General features: G+C 44.3%; 1 protein-coding gene and 1 non-coding gene across 2 annotated transcripts; both read left to right on the top strand.

The window, feature by feature from the left end:
- Positions 1 to 644: 644 nt before the first annotated feature.
- On the top strand, positions 645 to 26742 carry HSPA9 (heat shock protein family A (Hsp70) member 9). Its single transcript, XM_084825738.1, has 17 exons — positions 645 to 794; positions 2567 to 2625; positions 4460 to 4547; positions 4638 to 4819; positions 5710 to 5834; positions 8087 to 8160; positions 8404 to 8510; positions 9834 to 9996; positions 11499 to 11591; positions 13118 to 13327; positions 14241 to 14468; positions 16333 to 16437; positions 17220 to 17337; positions 18346 to 18440; positions 20127 to 20219; positions 22866 to 23006; positions 26013 to 26742. Exons 1-17 carry the CDS (start codon positions 732 to 734, stop codon positions 26079 to 26081), a joined length of 2013 nt encoding a protein of 670 aa, XP_084681864.1. The 5' UTR covers positions 645 to 731; the 3' UTR covers positions 26082 to 26742.
- Positions 17615 to 17680, top strand: LOC146359013 (small nucleolar RNA SNORD63). The gene has a single exon (XR_014787049.1). It is a non-coding gene; the product is annotated as a small nucleolar RNA SNORD63 (small nucleolar RNA).
- Positions 26743 to 26796: the final 54 nt, after the last annotated feature.

Below are 26796 nucleotides of genomic sequence, written 5' to 3'. Positions count from 1 at the left end.
CCTAATCGTTCTGCTGATTATTACACCGTTGCGGAGTTCAAAGACAGAGCTTGAGACACGCTGGCAAAGCCATGGCCAACAGACAGGGAGGATTTCACCCCTTCGCATGCTCCCGCTTCCACAGCGGCTTATTCTCCTACAGAGATGATCTGCCTACGCCTGCTTATTGGGCCCCACCGTGCTCAACGACGCTCCCTGCCGCGCGCGCGCTATTACAGCCCGTTTCATAAGCCACTTGGGAAGCGCGCGCGGCCGGGCATTTCTGGAAACCGCCGTCAAACCTGCGTGAAGGCCACAGTGCGCACGCGCGGCCACGTCCCGCCTCCTTGCTGACGCCATCCATCCATCCATCAACCTCCACTCTTTGACCTTGGACCGTGCGGTTGCCGTCCAAGGACCAAAAAGGCTGTTCTGGGAACCCGCCTGTTCGGGAAGAACCGTTTTGTTCTCATTGTCAACTGCAAGAACTGTGTGTGTTGGGGGGAATCTGTAAATAGCTCTAAAATTGGGAAGTCGCGCATTGGAAATCGGTACCGGGGGGGGATATTTTTGCGGAGACTGCTCTGACGCTGTCGTTCGGTTCGGGCGCTTTGTGTGGGCAGCTATACAGAAGAGCGAGGCCCCCTCCGCACGCGCCTCGTCGTGCCCACGTGGGTTGGAGACTTCCAGAAAGCCGCCGCCGCCGCCGCACGCATCTCTTTTCCGTCTGCGGCCTGCCACTAGCTGCCGCCATGCTGAGCGCCGCCCGCCTGCTGGTTCTGCGCCGCGGAGGGGCCGCCCCCGGGCCTGCCCAGGTGAGACTCGCGGGACGGCGGGAGGGAAGCGGAGGCTGCCCGGCCGGAGGGAGCTGTTGGCCCCTTCCCAGGCAGGAAGAGTCAAGGACGTTGGGAGCCCCCGTACAGAGAGCCTCGTTATCTGCCCTTCAGCGTCCGGCACGTCGAGGTAGACTGCCTCTAAGCGTGGGGGCCCACCTCGCTCTCAGGTGGAGGAGCTGCCGCTGCTGACGGGCGTGTGTGCCATGAATTCGCCTGACTCTTACAACGGAGGCAACCGGGCGGCCGCCAGATGTTTTTGGACTGCAACTCCCATCAGCCTCTGTCAGCATGACCAGTGGTCGGGGTGATGGGATCTGTAGTCCAACACGTCTGGAGGGCCCACGTTCTCCATCTCTCCTTTATAAGGGACTTTTGCGCTGTTCGGGCTAAAGGTCCATCAAGTCCAGCATCGTGATTCTGGCGGTGGCCAATCTGATGTTCCTCGGCCCACAAGCAAAAGTAGGAAGGCAACAGGCTTTTCCTCTGTTTGTTCTCTTTTCAGGCGTCTGATATTCGGAGGTAACTTGACTTTGAACGTAGGCGCTCCATTTTGTTAGCATGGTCAATATCTGTGGGTGGGTGGGTCTCTTTTTTCCCATTAATTTGTCAAATTCCCCTTGAAAGCCATGTACAAGAACACGTGTTCTAGAGGGAGGTGTGAAACAAATTAAATTTAAATAAAAGTGTTTTATTTTTTTGATTTGATTGATAAAACCTGAGATCTGAATTCTTTGGGAGTGTGGGAAGGGCAGCAGGTCAGATGGACTATAGATTTAATTGGAATGGACGGATTCTTCCCTGACTTGAGGCCTCAGTCAGCACTAGTGACTTGCAGATTCCTGTACAACTAAGCATTTTGCAGGGGAGCACATGTCCCTCTGCCAGTTTTGAATTCCGATGCGTTTGTTTCCGTGAACTGTTAATTTGGCATGCCTGTGAGGTAATCCTGGGATCACTGGATTAAATGGGGGGTGGGATTCTCTTTTGATCCCCATTAAAACAAGTTGAAGAACTTCCATACTTTAGTTGGTAAATACAGCTTTTAACTACCCCAAGAAATAAAAGCCGTAAAAGCTATTTTAATTCCAGTTCCATGTTTTTCAGAAAATGAGAATGGTAAAGGCAGCGAAGTTAATTTGCATTAGAATGATTGACACCTACAGTTTGTATGATGAGACTGGCTTCTGTTGAAGCAGTAAAGGGAGATCTCCCTGGAACTGAAAAGTAACACACCTGAGTTAAATACTCCTTTGAGTATGTTGCCTGTACCAATAAGAAAACTGTCCCTGAAATGCAGAGTTATTCAGCGGTGCTTCCTGGATAAATCTCTAAGGGATCCCCACCCTGGGGCCTTCCAGATGTGTAGGACTACAACTACCATCACCCTGAGCAAGCATGTCCAATGGCTGGTTGAGAGTAATGGGAGTTGTAGTCCCAGCACATCTGGAGGGCAACAGGTGCAATGCTGTGTATGTTCAGAATAAGTCCCACTGAACCAGCTAAAACTTAATTCTAAGTAAGTACACATATGGACAGGATATAAATCTAGCAGCTTTATGCCCTTGCCCAGGATGTTTGCCAAGCAAAAGTGCTTTTGCTTAACTGAAGTATTTTCCTAATATTACTCTCTTTGCAGGAGGGCATGTTTCTAAGGCTTAAGAGTATTAAGGATGGTGGTAGATGTGTTGCCCCCATTGGAGACTACAGTAGTTATTTACAAATGCATTTTATCAGCTTTATTTGTTTTATAGGTTATCTGGAATGGTTTAAGTCAAGATAGCCTCAGAACTGTAACAAGCAGGAAATATGCGTAAGTAATGCAGCTGAACAAACGAGCAATTACTCGTCCTCTTGCTGTTGAAATGGCTTCTTTAGAGTTCTGAAAGAATATCTTCCACCAGAGATAAAGGACAGTAAATAAAAACAGGGAGGTGTGAATCGGACATTTTGAGGGATACCAAACATGTATTTGCACCTGTACTAGTTGACCCTGTCTTCTGCATCACTTGAAATGAAATAAGTCACTGTTGGGAAATATGCAAGTACACACATACACACAAGCAAGAAAAGACAAGAATACCATTTCTATGTGTGCAGACTTTCAGTTTTCTGAAATCCAGGAAGACTGGCATGAAGGTGTAAGATTGGAAGTTGTGGCTCTTTTGATTAGAGAAAAATCTGAGAGATACTAGTACTTTCAGTAATGTTATTACGTGTATAGCATCACCTACATCCACAGACTTTATAAAGCACAAGGGGCTTACACTCTATAATTCAACACAAAGGAGGAGGAAGAGGAAGGTAAGGGAAATGGAGGCAAACATAAACAAGGGGATAATAGCTACAGTAGGGTATGGGGGCTGTGCCAAAGGCTTAATTGAAAAGGTAGGTTTTGAGAAGGGAATGAAGTAAGAGGTGGGCATCATGCAGATGTTCTGAGAGATAGTTTTGTGTGTAAGAGATAGTGGGAGAGAGAGAAGGTGGACTGTTGTGAGGGAGCAGGAAACCTTTGGACGGTTGGGGGTGTTGGAGCTGGACAAGCAAAGGTCAAAGGCAGGGAATGTATTGGGATAAGAACAGAGAGATGTGGCCGGGGGGCGGGAGGGGGCGTGGATGACTTCGAAGGCGAGGAGCTTGTGTTGGATCTGAGAGCAGACAGGAAACCAGCGTGGGGGTTTAAGGGGAGGCACTGCATGGTCAGAGTGAGTGAGATGAATTGCTTTGACAGTAAAGTGCTTTATACAAGTGAGGGAACTGAAGTGAGACAACAGAAAACCAGCAGGGAGTAGGCTGCAAGAATCAAGGTGAACCAGAACATCAGCTGAGGAGTCAGAGAAGAGTGGCTGTATTTTTGCAATGTTGTAATTGACTATTTAAATCAGGGGTGGGCAACTTATAACCCTCCAGAAGTTTTGGCCTACAACTGCTGGCTCTTCTGGCTAGGGCTGATGGGAGTTGTAGACCAAAACATCTGGAGGGCCGCAAGTCCCCCCCCCCCCCGATTTAAATGACATAGTTATGGATGGTTTGTTTTGTGTACAGTTAGCGTCAGCCTTCCCCAACTGAGCACCCTACAGATGTTTTGGGCTGCAACTCCTACCAGTTTCAGTCATCATGATGAGTGGTCAGAAATTTTGGGAATTATAGTCCAAAACATCTGGAGGGCACCAGGTTGGAGAAGGCTGAGTTACAACTACTACTGGGGATTCCCCATGGGTTTCAAAATATGGAGTGTTCCTTCTCTAGCTAAAGGGTAAAAGCAAACCATTCTACTCAGTATGTACAGTAGGTGAAACTGGAACATAGGAAGAGCCCTGCTGTATCACACCAAGCGTCTATCTAATTCAGCATTCTGTTTCTAACAGTGAACAGCTAAATCCCTCCACAAGCAAAGCATGAAGGCAATGAGACTCCTCTGTTTGTTCCCAGAGTGGTATTCAGAAGTACCAGCAATAAAATGTTGCAGTGTGCCGTGCTCCTTTCAGGGTACCAGACAAATGTGTGCATTATATTAGCTGAATGCTTTGGAAGCAGGATGGTTATGCTCTTTGTCGCGTGTTGCGCAATTGAAAATAGGCACTGGCTGAGATGCTGACCTGCTTTTAAAGTTTTCTCTTTTAATCCATCCTAAATTTACCTTTCAGCTCTGAAGCGATCAAAGGTGCTGTCATTGGTATTGATCTTGGCACGACCAACTCTTGTGTGGCAGTCATGGAAGGAAAACAAGCCAAAGTGAGTAAGAAGTCATTGTTGATGCAGCATATGACACCTGCTGTTCCAACTACTGCTGCTCTTACCTGTGGATTCTTTTCTCTTGCATAGGTGCTGGAGAACGCCGAAGGTGCCAGGACCACCCCTTCTGTTGTAGCATTTTCAAGTGATGGTGAGCGACTGGTTGGCATGCCTGCTAAACGGCAGTCCGTAACGAATCCCCACAATACCTTCTATGCTACCAAGCGGCTAATTGGGCGGCGATATGATGATTCGGAAGTGCAGAAAGATATGTAAGGATTTTTTTTTAATGGAAATAGATTATATGAGCTTCAAACCGAAACATATTTGTGCTTCTTGAGCTATGTTAACTCCAGGTGTCTTTAGACTTGTAGTATCATTCCAGAGGTGGACTAAAACCTCATTGAAATACCTTAAGGCTGGTCTAGGTGCTAATTTGTGAGTGTAACTGTGAAAGTAGAACTTGCAAGTATTGCTAGGGGAGGTGTAGAGAGTAGACAAGTTTGTAAATAACCACATGAATATTCGCCTGGGTTGAGTAAAAAGAAAACAAGTGTGGGTGGGTTCATGTGAGATGGTGGTGTGTATAACTTCCATAAGTCTAGAGCAGCCTCCCCCAACCTGGTGCCCCCCAGATTTGTTGGACTGCAACTCCCATCATGCTCAGTCCCCAGCACATCTGGAGGCCACCAGGTTCGGGGAGGCTGCTCTAGAGGCTGTGTGATGATTCTCTGTTATCTCTCTGAAGGGGAGAGAATAAAATGGCTGCCAGTGCTGCCTTCCTTACAGAGCTTTCTGTTAAGCAGGGCTCCTTTCCTAAGCTTTCATGAGTAGGCTGTGTCATCCAGCTTCAGATCTAAAGGCTCTACAGCTGGAAGGGGGAACAGAGAACAGCTACCATTAATGCGGTGCCATGGAAACACAGTGCAGTATTATAATGGCAGCCACCCCTACTTCATCAGTGAGGTTTATTAATGCAAAGTTTTAATATAAGGGTTTGGGCATGGCTTTGTAGTAACAGAATCCTTATACTTTAATATTCTGCACATGCTAACTTTGGTATTTCACAAAGGAGAAATGCCATTGAAGTGTTTGGAATGATGCCTGTGATAAGAGTTTGTTGATACAGATGCTGACCTTCTGAAAATACTTACACTTTCAGCAAGAACGTTCCTTTTAAAATAGTCCGTGCTTCTAATGGCGATGCCTGGGTAGAATCTCACGGAAAGCTGTATTCCCCAAGCCAAATTGGTGCCTTCATATTAATGAAGATGAAAGAGACTGCAGGTTTGTACAGCACAATGTTTGAATGGCCATTGGCCAACCACAATATCTCAGCCTAACCTTACATGAAGGGTGGTTGTGAGAGGAAAAATGTGACAGTTTCTTCTGTGCCACTCTAAACTCCTTGGAGGAAGGGCAAATTACTTAGCTTACTCACATTCATTCCAGTCCAGCGTCTGGATGGAAACTGGCTTGGTTGCTGTACTGGATGATTTGCACCAAGGTCTGGTTAGGGGGGTGCAATCCTCTTGGCTCTTCTGGGCCTTTTAGGGCACAATCCTACGCATGTTTAGACAGAGAAAAGGCCTACAACTCCCAACATTCCCTAGCCAGCCTTGCTGGGAGGAATGCTGGGAGCTGTAGGCCTTTTTTCTGTCTAAACATGCATAGGATTGTGTCCTTAGTGGCATTTGACACCACTGATCATGGCATCCTTCTGTTCCAACTGTCTGGCCTGGGCTTAGGAGGCACACTATTATGGTGGCCTGAGGTACACAGTATTACGGTGGTTCTGATCCAGTCTGCACTGTCTGGCCTGAGCTTAGGAGACACAGTATTATGATGGCGCCAGTCCTTTCTCAGTAGTTGGTATCAGAAGGTAGTGCTGGGTAGTTTCTGTTCTGCCCCATGGCCTTTGGCTTGTGGGATGCCACAGAGCTCTCTTTTATCCCCGTGCTCTGTAACATCTGTATGAAGCTACTGGGAGAAGTCACCTGGAGGTTTGGCCTTCAGTGTCAGCAGTATGCACACAGCTCTACTTTGTTTCTACCTAAGGAAGGCAGTGGGACGCTTGAGCAAGTGTCTGGACGAGAAACTGGGCTGGATAAGGGAGAACAAGCTGAAAGACCCAAAGATAGAAGTTTGGTGGGTTGGGAAGTTGGCAGATCTGGACAGTGGTGCGAATCCAGTCCTGGAGGGGTTGCATTCCTCTTAAAGGGCCAGACATCCAGCTTGTTGGGAGTGCTCCTGGACTTGTAGGTGACAGCTGTGGTCTGGAGTGCTTTTTATAAGTTTCAGCTTGTACACCAGCAGTTGACTCTATTTGGAATTGCTGGACCTGGCCTCAGTTACCCATGCACTGCTTACCACCAAACTGGACTGCTGCAATGCACTTTATGTGGGACTGTCTTTGAAGATGTTCCAGAAGCTGCACCTGCCTCAAAATGCGGCCACCTGCATGCTGCGGCCAGGAAGTCTACAATCAGATAACTCTGATTTTGTGCCAGCGCTGGCTGCCAGTAAGCTTCTGGTCCCACTTCAGAGAGCTGGTCTTTACCTTTAAGAACCTAAACTGTTCAGGCTGTCTTATGTGAAGGTCCACCTATATCTGTACAATCCTGCCTGTACATTAAGATCTGTATGGATCCTATTTGAGTGCCTACCGTTAAGATTGGTATGGCCAAGCGATATGGCCTTCTTGGTGGTGGCCCCAAAACTGTGGTCTTCCTATTGACTTGTATCTTGACCCTTCTGCACATGAATTCAGGCAAGCCTTGAAGACCTTCCTCTTCAGTTGTGTCTTTAACTGAGATAGTAATTAGCTTATGCGTTTCAGACAAACTTCTCAAAGTATTCTGTGTGCCTGCCAATGTGGCTCTTTGCTGTTTGTACACCGTTTTGTACCCTAAGAAGTGATGGGGGGCGCAATCCTATGGGGATAGACCACTGCCTCCAAACTTGGAGGCAACCAGCTATTCGGTGCAGGGCAGGCGGAATACAGAGGGGATCTCCTCTGTTCTCCAGCCACCCTGCATTTGCGTCTAGACAGCCGATTTCGGCTGTCTAGTTGGAGCGGTGCAAGGGTGGAGGGAGGCCAGACAGTGCATAGGAAGTGTTGTACTGGTGCTTCCCCCGCCCCCAGGAACACCCCCTTTTCCCCTGCTCCATGCTGCTCTTCCGGGCGTGGTGCTGGGGAGGATGAACTGTGCTGCCTACAGGGGCGGGGAGGCAGTTTTCTGGGAACTGGCCTCGGATCACTGGTTAGTGATGTGAAGTTAGTTCCCGAAAACTGAAAAATCTTATGGCTGTCTAGCCGCTGTCTAATGGCCATAGGATTGCACCCTAAAAACACCATGAATAAATAATAGTAATAATAAAACATGCAAATAATTAACCCAAATAATTCCAAAACAAATCTACTGGAAATCTTTGTGTGGTCTGAAGTGCTACTCATATTTCAATAGTAGGAACCCACCCAGATTGAAATCTGGCTTGAATTGGCTTATTTTAATAAATATTTTCTGCTTGTTTCCTAGAAAACTACCTGGGGCATCCAGCAAAAAATGCTGTCATCACAGTCCCTGCTTATTTCAATGATTCTCAACGACAGGTAAGGTTGCTGAAATCTGGGTTTCCTTCATCTCTTACATTCTTTAGCAGGGGTATGTTTAAAATAATTTTCCATATATGTTCCTCTGTGTAAATGCTAACGCCAGAACTCAAAATGTATCATACCTTACTGTGCTTGGCAAAGAGTTAGCCCAAAAGCAATTCTGTGGAGGCAAAATATTGTATCAAATCTGGTCCTTTGTATGCACAAACGATGTTTAACATGCTGCTCTTTTGTTCCAAGGCTACTAAAGATGCTGGGCAGATTGCTGGATTGAATGTTTTGAGAGTGATAAATGAGCCCACAGCTGCAGCACTGGCCTATGGCTTAGACAAAGCTGAAGACAAAATGTAAGCAAATGGCAATCTCAAGCAATTCACCAATGCTGCTTTATATCTTCTGGAAACTTGAACTCCATTACTTTTCATTTCCTAGTAAATCAAATATTTTATATTTTATTAAATGTCTATGCCACTCAATTCATAAATATCTGAGCATTGAACACAAGCAGATGCAATGCAATACAGACAAGGCAACACTAAAACCAGTCTTAAAAATATTGGTACACATATAGACTAGTTCACAGATCAGGGAAAGTTTGCATGAAAAGAAATATTTTGAGCAAGCGATGGAAACTCACCAGTGATGGTGCTTGCTTGATACTAGTTGATAGAGAGTTCCATAAGAGAGTTTATGGCTTGGAACCAGGCTACCCGAAAGACTGCGTTCTCCCATACGAGCCTGCCCGGGTCCTAAGATCTTCAGCAGAGGCCCTTCTTTCAGGACCACAGCCTTCAGAGGCGTGTTTGGTGGCCACCTGAGAGAGGGCCTTAGTGGTGGCTCTCAGGCTATGGAACTCCTAAGGGAGGCTAGATTTGCTCCCTCTCTGCTGTCCTTCTGCCAGCAGGCAAAGATCACTTTATCTAAGAAGGCCTTTAGCCTGTAAGTGGGTCTGTTGAGTTGGGTGCTGTTTTTAATAATATTTTTTCTGTGATTTTTTTTTGCATTTTAATGTATTGTTTTAATCCAGTTTAATTGCTTCTGTAAGCCACATTGAGTGCCATTTTTGGTAGAAAGGCAGGGTATAAATTAAATTAATAAATAAGCTTGTTGCAGCTATGCTAAATGCCCCTGTCTTTAGTAGACACAAGACTAACAATGTGTGGCATAAATAATTTTGATTCCTTAGCTGGCAGCTTCAGAGCATAGCTGCGAGCTGAGATTATTTCAATAACAGGGCTACTTTCTGCTATTTTGAGACAAACTGTGGAATTGGAAGACTTTCAAGTGAAGTTTAAAATTAAGCACAAATGAAGTCCTCTGTGCTTAACATAGGAAAGGATAATCTCTTGCCAGAGATATGCAGCAACGTCAGACCTCGCAGCATTCCCTCTTCCGTGTAACTGCAACAAAAGCCTTGATGCCAAAAAGTTGGCTATCCCTATTAGAAATGAACGCATTATTCCTGATACCGTTTTTATGAGGCTTCTTCCAGTTTTGGCTAGTTACTTATCAGAAATAAGGTTAGACAGATAAAGGATCCACTCTGAAATTCTAAGATTAAAAGTAGTTGAGTGGGGCAATTAACACTGCACTCGATGATAGGCTTTGGTTAATATAAGGAATTGGAGGTCCCCATGATACTTAGTCTAAGTGCTTTTCTTTTCCTCTAGTATTGCAGTCTATGACTTGGGTGGTGGCACTTTTGATATCTCTGTCTTGGAAATTCAGAAGGGAGTCTTCGAGGTCAAATCCACCAACGGTGACACTTTTTTGGGTGGTGAAGATTTTGACCAGGCCTTGTTGCAGCATATTGTAAAAGAGTTCAAGAGAGAGGTAAGCAGTTAGTGTTTCATATACTGTTCAAGAAGCAACCTCCAAGCATTTATTTTGTGTGTAAGTTTAATCTAATTTGAAAAAGAGAAGACTCTGACACAGTATTTGAGTTAAATAGCTGCATGCTTGGTTGGTTTTCAAAACAGTAAAGGGACACTCCTTGTGCTCCCTTGATGCTGGTCTTACTGAGATCATTAAGATCATATTTCAAATAACTCTTCTGTGAAGCGCATCTTCATCTCATGAATGTAACATGGAGATGGCAGCATCAGTAAAATGAACTTGACATGAGTCTTTAGCACAGTTTAATTATCTGAGGGCCAGTGCACATTTTATGGTGGTAGGCATGTTTGCCGCATTCCTTTACGGAAAGTGTAATGGGGAGATGTATGTCTCTGAATACTTCGGGGCACATGGTAAACACATGCTGAAGAGTTGTTTGGCAATGGCTCCCTGGCATGGTGGCAGGGGCGGGCAAAAAGCGGCCTCATGTGGTCCCTGCCATCCTCGGCATGGCCCCTGATACATCCTGAAAAGGGGAGGGGGGAACAAAAACAAAATGGCGCATCGTAGCAGCTACAGAGTGCTAAAATTAACAAATTTAGCTTGCAAACAAGCTAAATTTGTTTGTTTTATTACTATTGAGTGCTATGGAGAGTTCTCCTACTCCATTTTGGCAGCAAATTGGTGATTTTAAAAACAACAATTCTCCCCCCTCCCAGTGAAGCCTTTTGGCAGGGAGGGTCCAGGGGGTGAAAATGGCCCCCAGGCCTCCCACAGTTGCCCACTCCTGATGTAGAGCAAAGGCACATCCCTGAGCACACACTGCTTTTGCGCATTTATGTGAAGCAGTCCAGAGAGTTAGGTGTCTTTCTTTATAAGTTCAGTGGATGGTCAGAAAAAGGTTCATGTCAGAAAAAGTTAGAAGTGCCAAATTCAGATAATTCATAAGAATTACTTAGTGGGACTATATATATAAAGACTGGGAACTCATTAATGCGATGTTCAATTAATGGATTGCATGTTGCTAAGTATATGTTGACATTTAGCTGTTAATACAGTTACTGCTGGACTTAGGTAAGGAGTGATGTAATTTAATTGCAGCTGGGGTGTGACTGAAAATGGTTGCTTGGCACCTTGAGGAGGCACTTATATACCAACATGGAACTACAGTCTGGGATCAGAAGCTGGAGTGAAGCACAAATACATTTCCTCAAATGTGCATTTTTTTAAAAAAAATTCTCAGCATGACGTTTCAAAGATCCTTTAATATGTGAATCAGGAATTTGTCTTCTGTCTTAAATCACACAAGATTGTTGGTAGTTCTGTACTAAGTGCTGATACAGTCACATATATTAATACTATGAGTGCTATAGTGCAGAGGAACCTGAACAGTTGGTTTGAATATTGAGTTTGCAGAGAGTTACGGATTTTTCATACCTAGTGTTTACCCGGGTTATAGAAGACTGTGAAATGTGTACACTTGTCCTTTTCTCTTTCAGACGGGTGTTGATTTAACTAAAGATAACATGGCTCTACAGAGGGTGAGGGAAGCCTCAGAAAAAGCGAAGTGTGAACTCTCTTCTTCAGTCCAGGTAAGGAACTGAAAATGATTTCACATGGTATGTGGGTCATTGCCATTACCAGCTTGGGCACCTTATTTATTAGTTGATGAGAGCTAATGCAAAACTTCAGGTTAATATAACTTCAGCATCAGGAATGCAAACTTAAATATGACCAGTAATTACCTTGTTGTGGCTGGTGCTTTGGCTCTCCCTATTATATCTGTAACATGGGGCAATTAGGTTGGACTTCCACCGTAAGTGCTGCTTCTGATTAAGAAATAGCCGTCAAATTCAGAACCCAGAATGTGACAGGCTTGATTCTCAGTGGGTCATTCAGGTCACCATCGGCAAGGAGCAGATTTGGCTCCCACCTAAGTGGTGTCCCTAAGAACACCCATGTCCTTTCTCCCATAGAAGTGAATGGTTACCAGAATTTCTCGGTGCACCGAGTCCAATATACAGAGCTTAGAACTAAAGAAGGGAAAAGTAAAGCGAAACCTGCCTTCCACCCCTAAGGATCCTGCAGAGGGTGGTAGGATGTATCTCCCTAGAGCCAATATACAGAGCTTGAGTTAAAGACAGAAGATGTTTTAACATAGCAGGCCATTTTGTGGATAAGGCTGCCATCTCACTGATGTTTACCAGGTTTGACGCTCTCTTCACTGGCAAGATGAACTACTGAACGCACCACGTTTTTGAGGCTGATGTCTGTTGCAGCGCTCCAGCATGGAATTAAACATAAATCTTCAGAATGAATAAGTGGTATTGGGCGGAGGGCGGTAGGGGAAGCATCTCATCATGTGCAGACATAGGAACTCGTTAATAGGTGTCTCTGATACTTGTAGCCATGTTTTGTTTTCTACTACAATACTAGCTGTGGGTTTGGCAGGAAGCATCGTCTTTTCCCTGTAACAGAAGTCCTGTAGTTTTGAATCCTGGGAAAATGTGATAGCCCTACAATAGAAGCATTGCTTTGGGAAAGATTCCTAGAGCCTCTGTTCAAATGAGTCGTAACTAGGCATTGACTATACGATAAAATGATTACCTGAAAAGGCATTGAATGTTGGCTGCTGCCAGATCTGCCCTTTTTCACAGCTCCAAGGAAACTCCTTGTTACTGAGGGGAAGGGCAGCAAGTGATTATTGGATATGTATTTCTCTAGCCAAAAATGTAACAAAGAACATGTGGCACATCATGTACTTGAAGCTCATGATGGCTACAAGATGTTGTGTGGCGAGTACCATATTTTTCAGTCAAGCTTTGCTATATTGTAACAAACATCTGTCATTGTTCTTTCTGATCATAAAGAAGGATTTCTTCCCCTTTAACATTTCTAATACATGTTGACTGCATGCATGTTTGTGTTGCTCGTGCATGTTACAAGGATTGGTTGGAGGAAGTCCATCTTGGTGCTTGTCTGGATGGAAGAAATATGAGCAGCAACTTAGTTGCTTTGAAAGCCTTTGGGAAGAGTCCAGTGTCATTCAGGTCAAGTTGGGTGGTGTTCGTTCTTGCCTAATTTCTAATGCTTGATATTAAACTTCTTTGTATTGCAGACAGACATTAACTTGCCATACCTTACAATGGATGCTTCGGGACCAAAGCATTTGAACATGAAGCTGTCTCGCTCTCAGTTTGAGGGGATTGTGGCTGATCTGATTCGCAGGACAATAGCACCTTGCCAGAAAGCCATGCAGGATGCTGAAGTCAGCAAGAGTGACATTGGAGAAGTTCTCTTGGTTGGCGGCATGACCAGAATGCCAAAGGTAGAATAGATTCCTTGTGACTTGATAGACTTGGACCCCATTGTCTCGGGACTGGGCAAGTGCCCTTTGGACCTTCCGTAGCTCTTTTAAAAACAGCAAAAGTGAACAGATGTGTTAATCAGTGGAGAGAGCTGGTGTAAAACTAAACATTGCCCTTGACACAGGATATTCTGCCGCCTTTGCAGCTCATGCGCATATTGTTTGCTAAATCTGAAGTCTAGATAGTTAAGATGCTTTCTCAGATTTAGCAGTTATTTGAGGCGTTTCAGCTGTTCTCATGCATCCCTCCCATCTTGCCAGCACTTCTCCCAGTGCTGAGTGTGGGCACCCCAAAAGGCTTCTCTATGATTGCTGAAGGCTCTAGAATATAACCCCCTTTAGTACTGAGGCATGGGCAGGGTGTTTCAGCCTGAAGGGCAGGGCCCTTTCCGCAGATTGTGGGGTGAAAAGAAGAGCAATAATGTCATGGCATGATAGACACCTATTTTCAAGGAGCTGCCTTCTGTTTGCAGATTTTCCTGCATCTCCGGGTCTGCTGTTGTGGATAAATGCTTTGACTAGACTGCTGTTGCCACAAGTCTGCCATACGATGTTCAGGGGTAGTACTTTTCTAAGAATGACGATTATATAAATGTCATGCTGCAAGGCCAAAGGGCAAACATGCCATAGGTTTTCTTATGGCTCTTTGTCTCCTGTAAGATATGGTGGTGGTCTTGTGGATCTTTAGAATAATGTATATGAATCTCAGAGCTTCTGCTCCTTATTTCTGCTGGACAGCAGCGTAGATTGCCAGAATTTTCCAGTTCTAGCAATGTACAATCTGTCTACTGTAAGGAGAACTGCAGCTACAGTATTCACTGCTGTGTGATCATTTCTCACTTACCCCCATACGTAACTGTGTGTGTCTGTTCAGGTGCAACAGACTGTACAGGATATGTTTGGTCGTGCTCCTAGCAAAGCAGTTAATCCTGATGAGGCTGTTGCCATTGGTGCTGCCATCCAAGGAGGTGTGTTGGCTGGTGATGTTACTGATGTACTGCTGCTGGATGTAACTCCCCTTTCCCTGGGAATTGAAACACTAGGAGGAGTGTTCACTAAGCTCATCAACAGGAATACTACGATTCCAACCAAGAAGAGCCAGGTGAGAGAGCATTCCGGATGTTGCTTTATCTGAAATATTCCTTTTTGTCCCCTTATGGTGTTACCCCAAACAATATTCCTACCTATAATCCTATTCCTCTTTGCCTATGACCAGAGCATTATCTGCTGCTTTATTCATTTAAAGCATTTCTACCCCACTTTTCAGACAGAAAGGTTCCCAGCGCAGCTTACATACCATCAATAAAAACCAGACAGACCGTGCCACAGGCTTACAGGCTTAAGGCCAGGACTCAAAAGGAAAAAGGGATGGGGAGGGAAGAAATGTGTGTGTGTGTGTGTGTGTGTGTGTGTGTGTGTGTGTGGTGGGGGGAACTCAGGCACCAGTTCTTAAGGTTACAGAGTAGATCTTTCAATGATCAAGTGGAATCAGTTCAGGGAGAGGAGCCCAATGAAGCTGGCTTTCAGCAGAGCTGAAGGAATGACTGCTGCCTGGTGACATGGTTTTGCTCAGAGCCTTTAGAGCAGGGTTCCTCAACCTTTTGGGGCCAGAAGACACATTTGGAATTTTGAGAGTGTGTTTGGGTGCTTTCACAACATGGCTGCCATGGGGGGTTGCCCATTCATAAAATGAATGCCATGATGGTCATGGCTGGTCACAGGATACTCAATTTCCAGGAGGAACTTCACTTCGTAGCATGCCAACCTCCCATTTTTTTAATTAACCCCCCCCCCCAATAAAATAAAAATCAGGAGGGGCAGAGAGCCTGGTGGTCACCAAGAGAGGTGACCACTGGCACTTGTAGGCGACTTGAGCTCTAGGATGATCTGAAAGGGCTGAGGATTTTTTGTTGATTTATTGAAAGTATTTTTATCCCACTCCTCAGCCAAAAAGGCTCCCAGAGCAGCTTACATGCAACCAGAAAAAAATCCTTTCAGTGAATCAGACTGCAGGGCTAAGCTGCTGCTCCGTTATGGCTGTGGAAGTGACTCCTGTTCATGGTGAAACTGGTAGATAGTGGCCAGCCATATACATAAGCTGTGGGGCAGGGGCAAGGTTGAAGATCCATTGGGAGCATTGATTTGTCTTATGCCTCTAATAGCACATACGGAACTTTTTCTGGAATTTATGTATTTTATTTACAGCATTTATATATTGCTGCATATCTAATCAGATTCCAGTGCACTGAACAATAAAAGATAAAATGATATGAAGATAAAAGAAATAAAATACCATATTACAATTTTTTATTTTTAAAAACGGAGTACCAATAAAAAACGTGGCTGGTCAGTCAAGGAAGGTTTCCTGAAATAAAGAAGTCTTGAGGTGCCAGAAACAACACAGTGTTGGAGCCTACCTGACCTCCAGATGCAGGGAGTTCCATAGAAAGGGGGTTACCATACTGAAGGGTCTTCTCTGGGTGAACTCCAGTCGGATCATAGGTCCATACAGAACCACCAGGAGCTTGCTTGCCCTCTGACTGCAGTGACCAGGCAGGGTGATAGCGGAGAAGGTGCTCTCTCAGGTATCCTGGTCCTAAGTTACTTAGGGCATTATACACTAGTACCAGAACTTTAAACCTGGCCCAGAAGCAAATAGGCAGCCAATGCACTAGTCTGTGTTTTGCTTTCCAAGAGTTAATAGGGCAGAGACTGAGGCCGTTTAGTACTACTTGCAAGAAATTACTTTGCCCCTTTGGGCTTGACTACCTTATGTCTTTTTCTTTCCCCACAACTGCTAGTTAGTTATATAACATAACACTGCTCATTTACTGTAGTTGGAAGTGTTTTTTATGCTGTGTTTTAATGTTGCGTTTTTAATATTTTAATATTATGAACCGCTGAGAGATTTTATTCAGTGGTATATAAATGCCACAAATAAATAAAAATATGATTCATGTCCACAGGTGTTTTCTACAGCTGCTGATGGACAGACTCAGGTGGAGATCAAAGTCCATCAGGGTGAGAGGGAAATGGCTGGTGACAATAAACTACTTGGCCAATTTACTTTGGTATGTTGGATGTCTGACATATGCATATTTCTGTCTGTGGCAATAGCTATGGAAAGTCATTCACACTGTATGCTAGCTTCAAAAGACATTTCTACGCAGCAACACAAACCTTTCCTGGAGAGGAAAACAGTTTATTACAGTTCATCATATTTTTACTCACTCACGTTTGAAAAAATGAATTGCTGTAGTGTTAATTTTGCTAAAGAATGCAGATACTTGAAACTGCTCTAGAAAGTTACATCCATTTTGTTTTCCTAATGCAAAGTGTAGAATCTCTGTGCAAGCACTGTATCTGTACAGGATCTACTATACTAAATTTGTAGGGAGGGAGTGTGTAGTGTGCACAGGAAGCTGCTGGTCCATGTCATTCAGTTTTGTCCTACTTCACTAGCAGCTCTCCAGGGTTGCAGGCAGGATTCTTTCCTAGCCTTACCTGTAGAATGCTAGGGATTGAATCTGGGACCTCTTGCATGCAATGCAGGTGCTCTACCACTGAGTTACAGCAGTGATCTACAAATGGGTTTTCTGTCAGCCATAATAGTGTTGGGGTCAGCTTGTTGCATTTGTGGCAGCTGCCCAGAGCTATTAGGAAAGCATCTTTCATAAACCTGCCTGAAGTCTTGTAAAAACGTTTGTGTAAAGAAAGACAGCTTTTGTGTGAGGCTGCTTTAATGAATACCTAGTCGAATCAGCAGTTGAATTCTAGAATACTTACTGTGCCAAAGCTTAATTTGTAATTGAGCCATCCTCTGAGTTATCAGCAAAGCACTTTGTGATTCCAGGTTGGGATTCCTCCAGCTCCAAGGGGAGTACCCCAGATCGAGGTCACCTTTGACATTGATGCCAATGGAATTGTTCATGTGTCTGCAAAAGATAAAGGCACAGGACGGGAACAACAGAGTGAGTGCATGGATAGTTGCTGCTTTCAAGGGAAGGGAAGGCTGGATGAGCCAAATTGTTGCTGCAGTGTGTGATGTTTGAGAACAGTAAAGGGATTCTGGGACGTACTAACCCCAAAAACCTTGGTAGGAGGGTAAATCTGAAATAAAAGTGATACAAGCAAATAACATCTATCAACCTAAAACATGACTCTAATTTAGAATAATATTGTCCACCTGAGCTTTAATTTTTCTGGATGATCTCTGAGCCTTGGTTCTTTTCCAGAACCGGGCGATGTGTGCTGTGATGCAATTATCAACACATCATTCTGAAAACTTGTGTGGAAGATTTCTGTCTGAGCACAACACAGCTGGGAAACTGGCCTCCCTTGGCTTTGAGATCTGTTAGGGGATATAGAATTTGTTCCTAAAGATGGCAACAAAACATTAGAGGTAGTAGAAAATGCCAATTATGTGAGAGGCATGTAGCTCTTAAAAAAAAAAAAAGAACCCTAAAAGGTGGATTATAAATGCTAGAAATAGTAGTACAGTGAAGATCAAGTGGCCATATCATCTGCATAATGAATTAGAATGCTGTGGAACTAGTCCTAAGCTGATTGGTATGCTCAGAATGTATTGAAAGATGAATGTTATCTCGTTAGAGAAATTTAAATGAGAGTACACACCACTGTTAATGAATGCTGATTAGTTAAAACCTAAAACAGCCTTATTCCACTTGGCGCCCCCCAGATGTGTTGGACTACATCATCCATCATCCCCAGCCAACACAATGGCTGTGATAGCTGGGGATGATAGAAGTTGTAGTCCAACACATCTGGGGAGCGCCAGGTAGAATAAGGCTGTTCTAGAATAAACCTTATCAGAAGGGGCTAGTTGTCTCAGTAAAGTTTGGAATGTATTCTTACCACGAAGTGATCCTTGGTGTGTAGTCTTGTATCCCTGATATGTGTGTGTTGGGTCAGGTACAGATAGCATTCTGAAAACAGAATATCTTCTCAAATTTATTTAGTTGTGATCCAGTCTTCTGGTGGTCTTAGCAAAGATGATATTGAGAATATGGTGAAGAATGCAGAGAAATATGCAGAAGAAGACAGGCGAAGAAAGGTAACATTGCAGTGATTGTTTCTAGCTCACCAGTCTGAGATCTTCATTCCCAGTGCAACTGTGCCTTTAGAACTTTGGAGCAGGCATCTAGGGTGCCAAGCAAAAATCAGTCTACTATTTTTGTGTTAATACCAGGTGCAACAGGCGATGTGAAAGCCTAGGGGAAAAAACAGGAAAAAATGGGGTGGGAAGATAATTTTTTTAAAAAAACTCACGTTTTCCCTGGGATTTTTGGAAAACTGAGGCAGAAGGGAGAACAGCTTTCCTTGAATTTTTCTGACCCCCCCCTCCCCCATTTTCCCACAGGCCTTCACATTTTCAGGTGCAACTGCATTTTGCAATAACTAATCTTTGAGAAAGCCTTCCAAACATACATAGATACTATACTAGAATGTATAGCTTTATAAATGGACAGTTTTCCCTAAATGGGAACATTTTTAGAATTGAAGGGTACTTTCATTCATTACTTCTGTCCCATTATCTCCATCTCTTTTGTATAACTACAGAAAACCTGGCAAACACGTTTCCCAGCTGTTGCATGGTATTATGTAAATTGCAAATATTGTAGGATGTTTAGACTGTGATATAATTTCACTTGACATCTACAGAATCTCAAAACTTGACTGGAAAATATATGCAGTTGAGTAGTTGGGCACAAGCAAACTATGTATCAGTCTTGCCATAGAGTTTACTGTTTAATATGGTCACTGCATTTTAAATTAGCCAAGAGCAGAACAAAACTGTAAAATAGACAAATCGTTGGGGAAATTGGTGTTGCTCATATACGTTAGTGTGAGTCTCTCACCCATGCACTGGGTAATTTTCTGGCATTCAGTGGCAAAATAGTTGTCCTTAACATTGAAAATTCTGTTTGTTTATAGGTTTGTTTACATAACTATTATTATGCAGCTTCAACATAAATGTATGTTCACAGGCCGGCTAGCAAAGTCATTTGAGACAATAAAAGGACCACACACAAAAAAGAAAATAATAAAATAAAAGCATACAAACAAAATAGCAGCAGCCTATATCCAAGTTAAAATGCTAAAAGTAGTGCATATTAAGTCTGGGGAAACAGAAATAAGTTCATAAGATCTAATTTTTTCACATCAACCAAATGGCTAAGACACTGAACTAATTAACTGAAGGTTGTGATTTCATAATCTCATTATATTAGATGTCCCCAACATGGTGTCTTCCAGATGTTTGGGACTACAACTCCCATTCTCCCAAGCCAGCAGGCTATTGGCCTTGCTGGCTGTGGTGATGGAGTTGTGGTCCAACACATCAGGGGGCATAAGGTTGGAGAAGATATGTTTCTTATAGATAAAGCTGGTAGCATGTAAACATTATCATAGGTGGGAGATGTACCTGCTGTGTTTAGCTAGGTACTGGCCTCTCTTTTAGGAGTCCGTTCACTTTGCACATTTGTGCATACAGCTGCATGATTAGGATTATGGAGAACGTTAGAATTCAAATCCAATCAAATTGGAGCCTTTCCTCGCATCCAAACTGATGTTTGAAAAAATATCCTAAGATTTGGCAAGAGTCACTTGTGGGGCATGTCTTCCTTTAGGCATGGAAGTGATGCCAACTTCTTTGTCACTTTTGTGATCCCGTTGCCATGGGGGCTTTATGGGCACAAACTGGGTTTGTATTCTACCTGATCAAAGTTGTTTTATTCAGGAACGTGTCGAAGCTGTAAACATGGCAGAAGGAATCATCCATGATACAGAATCCAAGATGGAAGAGTTTAAAGATCAGTTGCCTGTTGATGAGGTAGGTGTCCCCTGCTGCCTTGTGGTAATTGTTTTCCTTTGTCCTAATTTAAAATTAATGCATATGGATTTGACAGTAAGCCTGGGCATGTGCTGAATTTGCTTGCCTTCTCAGTTTGTTCAGAACATATAAAATTAATTCCTCCTAAACTATATAATCCTTCATAGCAATTTCCTGTTTGTGCTATCTTATCACTTGAAGATATTAAGCAGCTGATGATGATGATGAGGAGAGGCTTTTAAACAATTCATGGCCTTTATTTCAATCCCAGAAAGCTTTTAGCAGAGAAGATAAATGCCAGCTTCCTTCTAAGGAACTAAGGAGAAAATAAACTTACGATCTTTGGTGTATGGGAGTAGTATTCCATATGTGCTGAAGTGCTGGAAAAGGCACAAAGGGGCTGTATTACAGAATGTTCAAATTACTGGGAGTGGGGATGCTGTTCTGTTGATAACTAGGAATGTCACTTAAATTCATAGTCCCTGTCTTGAAATAATAAATCTCAGTGAATTGTGAGACCTCCAAATAAGGAATGGAAGAAATTATTGTGCTGGTAATCTTACAGAGGATTTAAAAAAGCATTCCCCATCCCACTCCCGTGGCTTCAAAATTTCCAGAAATTTTACATCTTGAGTCTTCCTATTACTTAGTTCATAGAATCATAGAATAGTAGGGTTGGAAGGGGCCTATAAGAGCACTGAGACCAACCCCCTGCTCAGTGCAGGAATCCAAGTCAAAGCATCCCTGACAGATGGCTGTCCAGCCTCATCTTGAATGCCTCCAGTGTGGGGGAACCCACCACCTGCCTAGGTAATTGGTTCCATTGTCGTATTGCTCTAACAGGAGGTTTTTCCTGATGTTCAGCCAGAATTTGGCTTCCTGTAACTTCAGCCCATGATTCCGTGTCCTGCAGTCTGGGATGATTGAGAAGCGATCCTGGCCTTCCTCTCCACAGGCTAGACATGCCCAGTTCTTTCAGTGTCTCCTCATAGGACTTTGTTTCCAGTCCCCTGATCATCTTTGTTGCCCTCCTCTGAACCCTCTCCAGTTTGTCTGCATCCTTCTTAAAGTGTGGTGCCCAGAACTGGACACAGTACTCAAGATGAGGCCTAACCACTGCTGAGTAGCGGGGAACTAGTACTTCATGTGATTAGGAAGCTATACTTCTATTAATGCAGCCCAAAATAGTATTTGCCTTTTTTCAGCCACATCACATTATTTTTAGAAATAATTTTAATGAAGAATGGGTAGCCATATATGAACATCTCCTCTTAGAAGAAAATATTTCATAATCCAGAATCATTCATTTTTTCTAAATTGGGGGGGAACCAAAGATCCTTGGGGTGGGAATCGAAAACCTGTCCACCCCCGCACCCCCCCCCCACCCCAATGTGTCCATTTTTTAATTGGTCTTCACATTTCTAGTCCAGGGGCAGGAAACCAGGTGCCCTCCAGATGGTTTGGGCTACAACTCCCATAATCCCTCACCGTTGGCCATGCTGGCTTGGGTTTATTGGAACTGCTAGTCCAGAACATCTGGAGGGTACCAGTTGCCTACTCGTGGCCTAGCCCAAATACAGATTAAACTGCCCTTTTCTCATAACCTAAATGTCATCATTCTGTGAATGGTCTGCATAAATAGGCTTAAAATTTGTACTGTTTTACTCCCACCTGCCCACTTTCCAACCTCCCACCTGCTTCTTTTGCTGCTGCCCTACTGGTGGGGAGAGGTTCTTTTCGTCTTTCCCCAAGCCGGGCACAGTGGAAAACATAACTTCCCCATGCCCTTTGCTTGTTGCTGCTACACCAGGGTGGAGGGAGACCTCCCTGCTGCCAGTAGAGCAGCAGCTAGGTAAGTGGGTGGCAGGAGGAATCTGACATGGCGGAGCTCCTGGTGATGTCATTGGGGGCATGGCATAGTCTGGCTTGTATTTAAGCTTGGAAGAAAGCATGGTTTTCCTAGTCCAGGGTAGAGATGTAATATTTCCAGAAATTTAGAAGCCATGGGGAAATTTGACTGCAGGGGTGTGCAGCATGTGGCTGGCTTAGATGAGACAACTGTGCAGTGATAGCATGCCTCAGTTGTCATGTTTCTACCCTTCAAGCTGACATCAAAGGCTTCTGTAGCATTGTAGTCTATTCGGAACAGTTGGCTCTCCCCCCCCCCCCTCCAGTTTATGAAGGTATCTGTACTACAATAGCATCTTATATACAGCCTGTTCTGGCTGCCAGGATTAGGAATTGGGGTGAGGTATTGACAGATGGTACAGAGGCTGATGCAGAACCGTATTCTAATTTCATCTGCAAGCAGCAAGGGGATGCTATTTTGGAATAACTCACAACTTTAGATGTCAGTTATCTGCAGGAAGAGCTAGATGAAGAGCAGCTTGTTTCTGGAATTGCGATTTACCAGGTCTAATGCATTGGGGTGAAGGAGGGCAGTTTGGTTTCACCCCCCCACCCCCGGTGAAGTTACCAATAAAATCTAATGTGAGTGATGCGGCCTCCTAATATGTGGATCTACCCACTGGGAGCTGACCATGCCTTGCTAATTGCCACAGGGCGTTATTGTGGTCAAGATCTACTACCTTTCACAAAAAGCTGAAATGGCGACAGATGTGTTTTTTCTGCAATTGCTTTTTATAGTGCAACAAGCTGAGAGAAGAAATTGCGAAAATGCGGGAGCTGCTCGCTCGTAAAGATAGCGAAACGGGTGAGAACATCAGGCAGGCAGCCTCCACCCTGCAGCAAGCATCCCTGAAACTTTTTGAAATGGCCTACAAAAAGGTAGGAGGGCAGCATGCTGGAGACTTTGGGGAGGGGGTGGGCAGGGGAGGAGGGAGCTGGCTTGAAACCCTAGAACTATGTGTGCAAGGTTACTAAATCCAATCACTGGGTGAAAAATGTGAGAGAACGATTGCTGGGCATTGCTGAATACTCCTGTGCACATATTAAAAGAGACCCTAGCTGATCTCAGAAATGAAAAGTGGTTGTTACTGGATGTGTGCTTACACTGACCAGTTTCAGATTGCTGGGTAACTCACCACCTAAGTACTCGCCATGTGTTTAAATTTCGGCATAATTTTTCTTTATCCTATGCAAAACACCTCAAGTTGAGTGGGGGTTGTCAGGCCCAGGGGCCAAATCTGGCCCTCCAGCATTCCTCAGAAGGCCATGTTCCCTTCCTCTGGCCCCACCATTTTCCTACAACCACCAATTGGTTGGTGGTTTCCTAGGGTTTGAACAGTCTCCCCCCCCCCCCCCAACATTAAAATGCCTCTGCTAAGGTTTAGTTACTGGCAATAAGAGCTTTCAGCTGACGTATGCCCATCCCTTTTGCCTTTGGCTCCACCCCCTTTGCCTTTGGTCCCACCCACCACTGGAAGACAGTTTCTCCAAAATGGAATTTGGCCCTCGGGCTGAAAGAAGTTCCCCACCCACGTCTTATATGTGCGCATCTTGAGTGCTGGTTGAGAACTCCAGGCTCCTCAGCTAAGTTGAGTGGGGTAATTCAGAAACCTTTTTGCCCCAGCAGCTACCTTGGCTTCGCCATAGTGCCATCCAATGGAGCAGTTGGGCTCCTGCAGCCCGTTGCCCCCTGCTCACATAGCATCACAGGACTGCTGTGACTCTGGCTTAATTCTCTTGTGAATTAAATTGCTTGCCCGTACTTGGAAGTTAGGTGGTGCTGGGTCCCATAGGTGGTGGAGATGAACAACTCTTGCCATTAGTACTCGAAGTCAGTCGTTTATCCCCTGCTGGGGAAAACGCTAAGGCTGCAACATGTTTTGAACTAATGATTTTATTTAATTTGTGAGGGTCAATCAAAACCTGATTGCTCCCTTCTTTAAAACTACCCCCCCCCAAACCCTTGACACTCAGGACACCTTTTCTGTGGCTCAGCTAGAAGTAAGGGTTGGGGGAAGCACTGCTTCTGGCCTCCTGTTAATCTGCTTGATTCTGGCATGATGTGTAGTGGAGGGAGAGATCATTTATATACAAGTCTGGAGCCTATCAGCTCATTTGTTTTGTTTGTTTCTGAAGGGAGGCAGGAAGGGACAGGACAGCTGGCTCCATTAGAGGAGTAAACCAACAGAGCCCCTCACTGCACTCTGTATTTTTCAACACTGGAGAGAGGAGGGAGGGAGAGAGAAAGGGGAACAGTGGGACAACTCAAAAACCAACAGCTGGGGAAACACAGGTTTAGAAGTCTGTTAAATGTTAATCCACATCCTTTAAATTATGCTGATGCCAAATCACATTTATGGTTTCAAACACCAGAAGGTGGGCAGAAGACATCAGGCAAGCCAAGCCATTTTATTACAAGTAGATGAAGTATGAAGGGGATTGCTTCTTGCTGGCCACTGTAAAACTGTTGAACTAAGAAGCCTGTTAATTGAGGCTAAGTTGCTCTAATGTCTAATGTCCTTTATTAGGAAGTAAAAGCCTATAAAGTGTCTCTACTTAATAATAACACCTTTTTAAAAAAAACTGGTTTATTGGTGGGAATTGATCATATTAACTTGCAAATTTCATTAGTAGATTGACATAATTTGACAGAGGTGCACTCTGTCTTCCTGCATTGCTGGTGGCTTTTTAGGAACATAAGAGCCATGCTTGATCAGACCAAGGGTCCATCTAGTCCAGCATTCTGTTCACACAGTGACCAGCCAGCTGTTGACCAGGAAACCACAAGCAGGACACAAGTGCAACAGCACCCTCCCGCCCATGTTCCCCAGAAACTGGTGTACATAGGCTTGCTGCCTCTGGTACTGGAGGTAGCACATAGCCATCAAGCCTAGTAGCTATTGATAGACTTCTCCTCCAGTATTTGTCTAACAACCCTTTAAAGCCATCCATTAAAGTTTAACATCCAAGTTAAAGCTACACTTTGTAGCGAATTCAATAGTTTTACTATGCGCTGTGTGAAGAAGTACTTCCTTTTCTTTGTCCTGAATCTCCCACCAATCAGCTTCATGGGATGACCCCGGGTTCTAGTATTATATGAGGGAGAAAAATGTCTCCCTATCCACATTCTCGACACCATGCATAATTTTGTACACGTCTGCCATGTCTCCCCTTGCCTTCCTTTTTCCCAAGTTAAACAATCCAGGCTGTTGTAACCTTCCCTCATAGGGGAGATGCTCCGGCCCCTTGATCATTTTAGTTTTTTAAAAGATATTACCCCTGTGGGTGAGTACACTGGAGGTTTCCTATGCTGGTCACCAAAACTTAACGTTTCTGGTCATCACTGGTGATAATATTTGTGGACTCTAGCTGGTATGGTGTCTCTCCTTATGCACCGTGTTCCCTCAGCTGACATTTTGTTGCATGCTTGCAGGTCCCTTGATATCTCCCATCCTTCATGGAGTTCTAGAACATGACCCCCCTGCCCTTTTGTGCCTGAATGAACCGTGCATCCTTCCCCCTCAACTTATGTAATGGTCTTCCCCTTCTGTTTGACCACTGGCATAAGTCAAATCTGAAGGGTGATATGCCCATTTATCTTCAAGGGCCTGAGGTCCTGTTCTGTGAATGTGGCATTCTTGCATGATGGTGGTAACAGGATCTCTTGATTCGAGCGTCTTCAAACTGGGGTCAGAGGATCACAATTAAAATAAGTGAAGTGGTTTTCAGAAGAGAGCAGTCAGCTGGGGTGGCACTTGACACAAGAAAAGGTGTGGGGGGAGGGTGGGGGGGAGAATCTGGTCCCAAAAAACTTGCTAGAGTAGAAGCAGTTTCAAGGGACTGTGCCTTGCTGAGCTGACAGTTTACTTCTTTTCTCCCCTACAGATGGCATCAGAACGGGAGAGTTCTGGGAGCTCTGGAAGCTCTGGAGATCAGAAGGAGGAAAAGCAATAACTTCTGTAGATTGGAGCAGGAAGAGGACAATGTTCCAAAGCTTGGGAGCCAAAGGACCTTCCTGAGCAGCTGTTGGCAAATTTATGTCTTACTGTGTTTTTGCAGTATTCTATACATAACTTCCTAAATGTATGCATTTAGTGATGGTGTCTACTAGTGAAATTATCAGCTGATTTAAAAGAAAAAAATTAATGCAAGACAGCTCCTGATGGTCAGTGACATTTTCAAGTGCATCCTGAGGATTCGTGGAGCTCTTCCGAGTAGATCTGGGTAAGCACAGCAGTAACCTCTGAAGGTTTAGAAACCATGTCACAAATTCAGGGAGGGGCTAGGATTCCTGATGCCACAATTGTGTAAGTTCCATCTTTAATAATGGATGCTCCTTTGAAGAAGAGGTTTCTGCTTCAGTGAGGGGATTTTAATGGGGCATGGGCTCAGCAGAGGCCAGGCTATCTACTTGGGTAGAGAATGTGCAGATCTGCACCTTAGGGCTTAGTATCCTTGTCTCAAAGGAGGTGGGTTGTTTTAACGTAGCTGTAACTATAAATAAGGCTACTCTGAAGCTCCATGCACTGCTTGTCTAGGCTGTTCTGCTCTGCCCAGTGTCATTTTCTCCTTGCAGAAAAACTGCTTCCCTATTAATAAAATTGTTCTTACTTGATCTAGCCTGTATGTTTTCAAAGCTCAATTTCCATCTCTTTCCTCCCACCCCATG

This window comes from Heloderma suspectum, chromosome 1, assembly GCF_057233095.1.
Source record: "Heloderma suspectum isolate Gila_16-S chromosome 1, 16-S_ref, whole genome shotgun sequence".
Classification (NCBI taxonomy): Eukaryota; Metazoa; Chordata; class Lepidosauria; order Squamata; family Helodermatidae; genus Heloderma; species Heloderma suspectum.
Note: the sequence above shows the minus strand (reverse complement) of the source record. Positions and strands in the feature narration are given on the sequence as shown.

Bases quoted from the DNA above. Each gene is read 5' to 3' on its own strand.
- HSPA9 (XM_084825738.1), top strand. From the start codon at position 732: ATGCTGAGCGCCGCCCGCCTGCTGGTTCTGCGCCGCGGAGGGGCCGCC. The intron at 5,835-8,086 runs GTTTGTACAGCA...CTTGTTTCCTAG, and splicing joins GAAGATGAAAGAGACTGCAG to AAAACTACCTGGGGCATCCA. The intron at 16,438-17,219 runs GTATGTTGGATG...TTGTGATTCCAG, and splicing joins TACTTGGCCAATTTACTTTG to GTTGGGATTCCTCCAGCTCC.